Raw genomic sequence first — 10,136 nt, 5'->3', positions numbered from 1 at the left:
GCTCCAGCCCCACTGCAAGCATAGACCGAGTAAACATCTCCTGCAGTGGTGCTTTATTATAAAAAATGTCAGGTACAAACAAATCATACAAAAGGGCCAACAGGCCCAACTTCCTTTCTAGGCAGGCTCCTGTGGGTAAATGAGAGAACAGGGTAATGAAGGAAAAGGGAAACTATGGACTGAGTCTGGCTTTCCTGAGCCCATTACTCAACCACCACACCCACCCCAGCTGCTAATGGCCCTTCCTCCGGGGCCACTGGTTCCCCTCAGCTACCTGGAACACTGTCCAGGTGTGAGCTCCATCTGGACAGAAAACATGCTCTGTATGTTTCCCATGCCCAGCGCAGTGCCCATTGGATAGTAGGTGCTCAATAAACAAAGTACTAGTGGATGCAAATGGGGGCCTCTGAGGGGCCATGTAGCAGGTATTTACAAAGCAGAAAACTCAGGCTTAGAGAGATTCAGTGATTTGTTGATGATCAGACAGCTAGTAAGCTGCAGTCAGGATTTGAACCAAAGCAATCTGGCCCCTGAGCCTCTGTTCCTCACTGACCTACTCTGCTGCCTTCTGTACTTAATACGTAAGCAGCAAACACATGCTTACAAAAGCAACACACATACACAGCACACAAAACACTACCTGTGTTCACAGACAACACACGTATGAAATGCAGTTTATTTACATTGCAGGCACACACAAATGAATGTCTAGTCACTTATTTTCCCAGCTAGCCACCAGAATAGAGATGGGCTCCCCTAAGAAGGGCCATCCCTGTGGTTCCAGCTGTGCCCAGGATTCACCTCACCATAGCACTGCCTTACCCAGCCACTAGTCTGCATTCCTCCAGGGAGCCAGGTCCAGCGGCGGGAGTGCACTGCAGCTGACAAAGTCCCGAGGGAACGTGTTGGACATGAAGATGTTGTCCTTGGACACAGTGGTGATCCCCGTGTTGTCACAGATGATGCGGGGCAAGGAGATATTGGCCAGGGCCTGCTGCTGCCGTGCAGTGAACACACCTGTGTTCTCCCACCAAAACCTGTGCCATAACACCCACAGACCATGACCTGAGGCTCTCCTGGGCTGGGAGGGCATCAGCTGCCCTGAGCTGCTCCCCAGATGCAAGAGGACCACAACACCCCAGCTGGCTCTACAGCACAGATGAGCTCCAGGCCCCACTGACAGCTCAGAGCAAAGCACAGCTGCCCCTTGGCTCCCCCTTTCCCCTGCCCAGAGGCCTCTGGGGTGCCACGAATGCTAGACAGGCTGCTGAGCCCAACCTCACTCACGAAGCCCTGTGCCCTGGTCCAGCGCTGCAGCCACAGAGGTGGAGAGAATCTTGGGGGTACATTATTATTTGTCCATCAAGGGAGGGACCTTTATCTAATTTTCCCAAAGGTACAGCACGGCTGGGTGAGAACTGAGTACGATGGATACCAGCACCCCAGGGAAACAATACCAGGAGAAGCCGAGGAAAGCAAGGATGGCCCTGCTCAGTAGTGATTGACAACTCTGTGGCTGCACCCTAAAACCTTAAGAGTGGCATTTTCTCTGTCTTCCCTCCTTAGGGATGACCTTGAGGCTCCCTGGAATACACCGGAAAAATCAGATTTCTCCCAGCCCTACCAAGAGGTTCCGGAGCAGCCCCACAGGCACATGGGCCCGAGCCGCCTGGCCTGCCTCCTCACCGGTCGCCGTCACGGAGCTTCCTGAACTGAGTCCCGATGAGGCAGGCGAGGAGTGGGCCCACACGCCCGTTGCGCTCTAGGGGCTCGGCCACACCGCCCATCCAGATGTCAATGTTGTTGGGTGTGCCATACTGGTCTATCAGCTTCCTCGCCAGGTTCAGGTTCCTTAGCACCGTAGCCAGCTCATTCACCGTGCTGGGCTCCGAAAGCCCACAGAAGCGCCTCCAGGCATTGTACCCTGCATGGGGGTTGGACAGAGGTGGATGCGGGAGGGTCCCAGAAAACCCAGCTATCCAATGCATGGAGACCATATGTAGAGGTACATGAGGGAGGGGAGGATGCGGAGGGGCTTCTCCTAGGCTATAAAGCCTCCAGGGAGTCCCGAAGTCTTAGCTTAGGCCAAGGAGACAGCTGGGTCTCTCCAGGTCTCTCTTTCCCTTGTCTTCCCACCCGAGAGCAAATCCTAAATTGCCGTAAGTCCTGCCAGGCCTAAGAATAGGAACATCTCACTGTCCCCTGGAGACCTCAGACTAGTGAGGACTGAAATGTGTCTAGAAGGCTCAGCCACAGCAGCTGTCCCACAGCAGGCACAGACAGGCTTTGGGGTTAGCCTGATCTGGGTTCACAGCTGGGGGGAGAACCTGGGCAAGTTCTGTATCTCCGCAAGCCTCAGTTTCCTCACCAGTAAAATGGAAGTGATAATAATCTGCTCCCCTCACAGTTGATATAAAATGAAGCAAAATGAAGCATGATGGAGACAGGTTTTTCAGACTGGGGGTGGGGCTAGGGGGTTTTTTGTTGTGGTGATGATGCTTCAAGTTTGAGGGCAAAACAGTGCAAAGGAGGAGTGGAAAAGGGATACACAGGCTGGGGGAGGTGAGGCCTGACCTCCAACTGCTTCCTCCTGTTGGGGGAGCTTTGGGCAGCAGGAGGCCCTAGAGAGGGTAGCAGCCAGAGTGGGAGGAGGGGAGGGGGGAATCTCCCGCAGCTCCGCACCTGGGAGGCCGTGGTCCCGGCTGCGCTGCATGTTCAGAGCAGGCAGGTCCAGCCCGATCCTCATGACCTGCTCAAACAGCCTCTCCCGGATCTCATCCACCACGATTTGGTTCTGGCGATTCAGCTTGGCAGGCGTGGCCATGAGGCCCCGGAGGATGGGGTCAATGCCACCTGGGGCAAGAGCAGCAAGGTTGGGTGTAGGATCTGGCTCAGTACTAGAGGTCATAATTGGAGTCAGGGACAAGTCCAAGGTGCAGTTGGGGGAAGTGCAGAAGAGGGCTGGGCACAGGCAGCTAGCTCCTGGTGCCAAGGTGGCCCCAGTGGTCAACTCCTCAGTTGCGCACTGGTCTCAGGGAATAATGCCATTCGGACTTGCAAGGTTGGGATGCACCCAGTCCCTGGCCTCCTAGGTTTCTGAAAGTCACAACACACAGGAAGGAGCCAGCTCCCTATCAGCTACCTCCACCCACCCTTTATTATTACATGCAAAAGAAAAGTCAGCTGAACTGAGGCTGGCAGGTCAGGTTGAATCTCCAAAGATGGAAGGAAAGAGGATTGCTCCTGCCCTGGCTCCCTGCGGCCAATCCCACCTCCACCACAGCCTCAGCTGCCACCTGGTTGAGGTCCCACTCACCTTCCAGCACTACCCTCCAGGTAGCAAAAAAGACCTTGCTGAGGGGAACTCGGGGGTTGGGCCCCATGGGCTGGTACTGGTTGTCCAGGCGGAACATGAAGGGCTGGATGAGGGTGTGGCCGTAGCGGAAGGCATTGGTGAAGACATTGGCGATGCGAGGGTCCACTGAGTCATTGTAGCCCCGGTACCTAGGCAGGTACTTCCTCATGGCCTCTGGCCCCAGCACCAGGGGCAGGTAGTCCCGGTAAGTGATGATCTAAAGAAAAATCACTCAGAATGGCTTCTCCACTCACTCTCCCTGCAGAGTCTCCACCTCCTGCTGGTTTGGGGGATCCCTCAGCCGGGGTTTGCCTCCCACAGCACCACATCTGGCTCTAACAGAGTGGCCTGGAGTGGCATAAACAGAGCTCTTCTGCTTGCCTGCTGTGTGACCTTTGGGGCCAGTTATTAACATCTCTGAGCCCCAGATCCTCAAATATAAAATCAAGGATAATTATGCTGCCCTCTACCTTAGAGGATTAAATAACAAAGGGTTTTGCTAGTCACTCCCTTGCCCTTAAATTATTAATATCTCATTTGTTTTACTAATCTATAAGCTCTTTGGGAGCTGGAATTGATCTCATTTTCCTAGAAATTACTCAGTGCCCAGCAAGTGCCTGGCTCACAGTAGGATTCAATATATGTTAGTGGAAGGTGAGGAAGCAAAACAGAAAAGGGCCACCCTAGATGATTTTCTCCAGTAAAAAGAGAAGATACGGAACAGTCTCACTCCAGCTTCTAGACTCTAGAATTTCTTCAGAGGCTTAAAGGAATCTTACTTCAGTCCTCAGCACAAATCAAAAACTCTCCCTCAGTACCTGCAACGCTCTCCCCCTCCAGAGTCTAGCAGTATTAGAAAGCTGTGCATGGGTTTGTGGGTGTGTATTTGTGCTGATGTCTTGGGGAGAGGTTGGGGGTGGCTGGAGCATCAAAACTTGGGAGAACCAGGAACACTTCACAGGGATAAAAGAGGATAAGGGGATTCGTGAGCTAGAACAGAGCCAAAAAGAAGAGGTGAGTGGGCAAAGGGGCCAAGAGAGCAGGGAGATGAAGGAAAAGAGCGGCATCTACAGCACAGCTACTATGTGCCAGGCACTTCAGACCCACCTGCTTAACCCTCCCAATACTACGCCTGATGGACAAGAAAGAAGAAAGGGGATTGAGCCTGGGAAGGAAGGATGGGAGGCAGGTGAGCCCTGTCAGGCACTTAGTATCCGCCAGGTGTTTTCATTACATCCTTTGATCTCTACAGCATCATGTATGAAGAAGTTGAGGCTCATGGTTTCACCTGCCAGGGTCATACAGGATGTGGCTGGGACACATTTGGAGCCTACGCTTGCCTGACCCCTGGTATCCCGGATACTCGTGACTGCCTACCTGGACCATGGCTCCCACGATCTTCCGGGCTTCTTGGTAGAGCCTCTCTCCATCCCAGAGCGGGTTCATGCTCTTAAGCTTTGTGGCCAGTCGATTGTGCTCCCTCAAAAAGAGTGTGTGCATGGAGGTGAGCTCGGGCATCTCACTTGAGCGGGTGTCCCCTTGGGGAAAAATATGCTACTGTCATTCCTAAGACTTCCATCCCAGAATGGATTTGCTCCATGGAAACTCCCTCCCCAGCCAAGGCCTAAAATGCCCCCAACCCAGCCTTCCGCTCCACCCATCTTTCCACACCACACTTGGTTTACACCTCCCTTAGAAGGCTTCCCTTGTGGCCCCAGTCCACCTTAATAGTTTGTTCCTCTGTTTAGATGCACAGCTGGTTGGAGATGCCCATCAGACATCAGATCTGACACATGACTTGCCACCTTCTCATACCTGAGACTGGGAGCTCCTTGAGGATAAGGATGATGGCCTGTGCCTCTTTGTGCCTGACCCTTCCACCCAACTCACAGATAGACACGTGCAGTTGAACACTGCCTGGTACTAAGTAGGTGGTCCACAAAGGCTGCTGGTTGACTTACTCTCCTGTTTCATGATGGCCAAGAAGTGGCATGCTGGTCCACTTCAGACACAGCTAATGACCACAGCACTCTGGCTTGCTAAAATTGGATAAAACCTCAGAATCCTTCTCAACTCAGGGATCTAGAAAGCCACTAACATCTGATCAGAGTTGCCATCCCCATGCTTACAACATGCTAACTGTGCATCTGCTCAGGGGAGGGGTTTAGGGTGCAGGATGCTTGCAGCCCATATCTGAGACAGTTCAAAAGAACTGAGAGAGACTGCTGAACCCTCTAATCCTCCCCAACCCTCCTTTGGAAGGACCAGAGAGTTAGGGCCAGGCCCATACCAGTGGGATGCTAGGTTCAGTCCTAACCAGCTCTACAAGCTGGTGGGAAGAAAATTCTCTGAGAGCAGCTTTTCCATCCCATGAGCTGCCAGAGGGACATGCTGCTCAACTCTAGGCTGGAGGCAGCCACAAACAGCTAAGGAATGCTCTTCTTCCCTCACTAGCCCAGAAAAGTCCACACTGGAGCTGACTGTGATTCTCTTCTCCACTGGCACCCATTCGATTCTCCTCCCCAGAGCTCAGCCAGGGGAGTGACTATCTGGAGCCACCAGGATTTGAGGCTGGGAGCTGCAGAGGGAAGGGCCTCAGCCCCATGATCGGGTTTACATTAAAAACCATTGGAAAATTGCTGGGCATAGGCAACATCCCTGCCCCAGTTGTAACCCCAGGAGTGCCAGTTGTTTAAATTTAAAATCCCACCCTTTCTTAATGCAGGGAATCAAGATGAGCAGGAGGTGACATTCTGGAACAGCCCTGAATTGATGAAAATGCCCTACATCTGTGCTGCCCTATACGGGAGCCACTCGCCTATGAGACTACTGACCCCTGGAAATGTGGGCTGTGCAGTGCAGGAAACAAATTTTTAATTTAATTTAAATTAACTGACGTTTAATTGAAAATAGCCATATGTAGCCAGTGGCTACCACATTGGATAATACGGCCCTACAGGGTGAGGGACCCACGTTGCTCTCTGTCCCTTTAGTTCCCCCTTTCTGAGAGACTCAACTCTTTTCTCTGCCAGAATCCAGAGAGAGAGAGACAAAGAAAGGGATGGACAGATCCTCAGCTATCCCCAAGTCTCCTTCTTAGATTTGGATTTTTGTTCTTTGTAGTTGCTTTTTTGCCGGGGGCAGGGGTTATTTTTGTTTTTGTTTTGCCTTTCTGGCTCCATCTAACTTGTCACCAAGGCAACTGGCCTAACATCACTGAGGCTTGTAAGGACAAAGCCTGAATACAAACTCACAGGCTGCTCTGCAGCTCCAGCAGGGAGCATGCCTGCACCACCCCAGGTTCCCATGCAGGCTGACCTGCCAGGAAGCAGGGGATGTGCACTGAGCGGTTGGTGAGGAGGCAGGGGTCATCATGCAGGTTGTCAAAGGGCAGCAGGGCCCGGCCATTGTCACTGAAGTTGGTGTTGACATTCAACAGCCCCAGTTGGTTGGTCAAGTTGCGCAGGTTCATGGCCAAAGGGTCCTCACTGCCGTATACCATGCTGGCGTCCACGAAGGAGGTGAGCGCATTGATCTGGTTGCGGATAGTGATGCTTCCTGAACAGGCTGGGCTGGAGCGGAAGAAGGGGATGCAGTCCTGTTGGTTCATGATGCGGGGGTCGTTGGGTGGGATCTGCAGGACAGAAAGGGATCGGGCAGCTCATCGAGGGCAGGGAAGTGGGCAGGAGCAGCTCCCCCAGGCAAGCCTATGAAGGCTGTGATCCCACCTGGAGCCCAGGACCAGAGGGGGAGACCCAAATATGCAAATAAGGCTTCCTCAGAAGTTTCTCAGGTCTCCCTCCATCCGCAGGGAGGCCTCTCAAGGATTCCAGCCTGAGGTTCCACCAGTAGAGCATGACTGAGCCTCGGGGGAGAGGCTAGGAATATGGGGCTCCCTGGAGGTGGGTGGGGGGGTCCTCGGGCCCCTCTGCCTAAACCTCTTCTCTCTCTCCTGGCTCTGCCCCTCCCTGCCCTGCCCTCAGGATATGGTCTCCTGCTCTCAGCCACCCCCTCTTCCTTTTTCCTTCCCTCTTCCTGCCTGTCTCCCTTGTCCCTGTCCTGGCTCTCACCCTGGCCCCGTCTTTCTCTCCTCTCATTTCAGTCCTTGTCTTTCGGATTCTCCTTCCTTTCTCTCCTCCTCTCCCTACTCAGCCTGAGCCTCACCATCCAGTCCACTCAGCCCTGCTGAGACCCCACAACCCAGGCTCGGGGTGTAGGGCCACGGTGCCCCTCTGTGCGGAGGAAAGAGGACTGAGCACGTGCACTAAGGACAGGTTTGAGGAGCAATGGGACAGTCAGTGCGCAGCCCAGGGGTGGGAATGGGGAGGTGGGCAGGCAGCCTTGCTCAGGATCTGGGGAAGGAAAGCTGGGCAGAGGGAGTGGCTGTTTCCAGGAATAATGCCCCTCTTCCCACCAGGGGTCGGGGGTAAACGAGGGTGGCAAGAGGAAGGGAGCACCTTGAGCGGAAAGCAGGGCGGCTGCTTCAGGCAGCTGGTTTCACAGTTGACGCCAGTGATGAAAGAAACACGGGCAGCTGGCTCGGGGCTGAAGTCGAGGTCGTGGTCGATCAGCTGGCCCCACTGCATGAACATGAGCGAGCGCTCCTGGTCCGGGGTCAGCTGCTCCGTGGGGAAGCGCACGATGTCATTGGAGACGGCGCGTGCCTGCGGGACACCGAGGGTCAGGGCCAGGGCCGAGGGGCCGAGGGGCCGGGCCTTGCCCCCTCTGCGGGCTAGTGCTCACCAGGGGCACCCTGAAGCCGCTGCGCCTGACCCCGGGCGTCCAGCCGAAGGGCAACGAGACGCCGTCCTCGTACTCGGCGGGCAGCCAGCGCGCAAAGGCGCGGTTGGAGGCCCCCAGCGTGGAGCTGCGTCTGCAGGGGAAGGACAGGGCACTGACAGTGGCACGGCGCCCTGGGGGCCTGGGATGCCGCCCTGAGTGGCCAGCCAGCCCCCCGCGGGCCACGTGCCAGCGGCCGCACCTGTTGTTGCAGTGCCCCGTGATGGTGCGGTACTGGTCTCTCTGCGGGCAGGTCACCCTCACATTCTGGTAGGCGCAGCCACTCGACCTGGACAGCAGATCCAGCTGGGCGGGTGTCAGCACGTCTGCAGGCAGGGAAAGGGGGGAGTGGGAGCTGAGTCCCCCATTTGCTATTCCAGGCTAGGGAGCCTTGGATGGAGGAAGCAGTCTGAAGACATGGGGAGGGAACAGGCTTGGATGCCCCTGAGACTCCCTGGAAAGAGGACTTGGGGGAGTCACTGGGAGGTGGTTAGGGTCACTAGTGGAGCAGGGGGCTGGGGTTGTAGGAGTAACAGTACCAGTGACGTTGAAGGGTCGTGGCCACAGGGGCTGCAGCTTCCTCTCCAGCAGGCCTAGGGCTACATGCAGATAGTCAGCAGCCCTCACAGCTGTCCTGGTGGCGGCCACTGGCTGCTTGAAGTAGGACAGGAGGTCCATGGGGCTGGCAGAGCCACTGCGAAGCCGCTGCTTGAGGCTGCTTGGAGAAGGGAGGAGTGATGGCCGGAGGAGGCAGGCAGAACCCTCAGCAGGGCCCCAGCCCAGGGGAAGGACATGGGACAATATAAACAGACCCACAGACAAGGTTTGTCTTTATAAACAGGGTATGGACCTAGGTATCTAGACAGAGGCAAGGTCACGGGAAGGATGGTTTCTGAAGATGTTCTCACACCTAAGGACACCAAGACTGACAGACAGAAGGCCCCACCCTGCCCACTAACTCCTCATGCCCCTTCCTTCCCTGATAGCCCTGGGGCAGCCCTGCCCAGAGCTGGGCAGGGCCAGGTGCCCCACCTTTCCCGCCGATCCTTGTAGGCCTTGTCCACTAGCCGCTTGGCCTCCTCCATGCAGGTCAGCACCATCAAGTTCTCCACCTCTCCCGTGACAGCTGCCCAGAACAGCGGTCACAAGGTCAGCAATATGCCCAAAGCCCCCCATAGGCCCCAGAGCCAGGGTGGCCTGCCCTGAGGAAGGGAAGCCCTGAGACTCGGAACCACCCCCAACATGCCACCTTTGGGCGTCTTTTTGAGCCGTTACCTGGGGCAGCACTCTCAGCGGGCTGGGGCACGGCCAGGACAGCCAGGAGCCCTGCGAGTGCCGGGAGCAGCTTCATCTCTGCAACAAGACCCCAAACCCAGTAAGAGTGCACAGCCCACAGTGCACTGGGGAGAGAAAGCCCCACACTCCCTGCTCCCAGACCCTCACTCCCACCTGCACACTCTAGGCCCACCTCGGTGTGCCCTTCCTAGGAACAGTGTCCAGGCCTCCTTGAGGGAGGGTCCACAGCACCTTTCCTTTGCTAGCTTCAGTCAGTCACCCCCCAGGGTCCCCCTCCAAAGCTCCCGTGTCACTGGCAGCACCTCTCAGCTGAATCCAGGCTTTTATGTCCCCTGAGCTGGGGAGGGGCGGGGCAGATGAGCCTGCCCTTGCAAACTGACCTCTGCCTCCTCCCCGCTAGGTTGGGGTGCACAGAAAGAGGTCCCCAAAGGACGAGTGGGGTAGGAAAGGAGGGGCTGGAACTGTTCCTAGCTTTGAACTCAGCACCCCCACCCCCAGAGTTTCTCAGCTTCCCATTGTGTGCCCAGACCAGTGCTGTCCCCACGGCAGACAGACAACTAACCCCTGCAAAATTCTGACTAAGTTGAATATCCAGGGTTCCTTTGAAAGGAATAATAGTCAGGAAATAACAGCCTGAGTAATTATGGGAAATAGAAGAAGGAGTAAAGGGGAAGGGGAGACCTGGAGTGTTGCTGATCCCCCACCC

General features: G+C 55.5%; 1 protein-coding gene across 2 annotated transcripts; it reads right to left on the bottom strand.

Moving 5' to 3' along the window:
• Window positions 1-38: 38 nt before the first annotated feature.
• Window positions 39-9,717, bottom strand: MPO (myeloperoxidase). Of its 2 annotated transcripts, none has more exons than XM_037003860.2 (14): window positions 9,584-9,717; window positions 9,410-9,487; window positions 9,167-9,260; window positions 8,674-8,849; window positions 8,337-8,460; window positions 8,099-8,228; window positions 7,813-8,019; window positions 6,674-6,989; window positions 4,733-4,893; window positions 3,317-3,572; window positions 2,683-2,853; window positions 1,687-1,924; window positions 823-1,037; window positions 39-129 (listed from the first exon to the last, which is right to left on the bottom strand). In XM_037003860.2, exons 2-13 carry the CDS (start codon window positions 9,483-9,485, stop codon window positions 830-832), a joined length of 2,157 nt encoding a protein of 718 aa, XP_036859755.2. In that variant the 5' UTR covers window positions 9,486-9,487; window positions 9,584-9,717; the 3' UTR covers window positions 39-129; window positions 823-829. The 2 variants fall into 2 exon arrangements, with proteins under 2 accessions (XP_036859755.2, XP_017515951.3); XM_017660462.3 differs by having other exon boundaries at window positions 9,603-9,717.
• Window positions 9,718-10,136: the final 419 nt, after the last annotated feature.

The sequence above is a fragment of the Manis javanica genome, chromosome 4 (assembly GCF_040802235.1).
Source record: "Manis javanica isolate MJ-LG chromosome 4, MJ_LKY, whole genome shotgun sequence".
Classification (NCBI taxonomy): Eukaryota; Metazoa; Chordata; class Mammalia; order Pholidota; family Manidae; genus Manis; species Manis javanica.
The sequence above is the reverse complement of the archived record's forward strand: the minus strand, read 5'-3'. Positions and strand labels throughout refer to the sequence as shown.

Bases quoted from the DNA above. Each gene is read 5' to 3' on its own strand.
- MPO (XM_037003860.2), bottom strand. From the start codon at position 9,485: ATGAAGCTGCTCCCGGCACTCGCAGGGCTCCTGGCTGTCCTGGCCGTG. The intron at 9,261-9,409 runs GTAACGGCTCAA...TGTTCTGGGCAG, and splicing joins CGCTGAGAGTGCTGCCCCAG to CTGTCACGGGAGAGGTGGAG. The intron at 3,573-4,732 runs GTAGGCAGTCAC...ATTTTTCTTTAG, and splicing joins TCGTGGGAGCCATGGTCCAG to ATCATCACTTACCGGGACTA.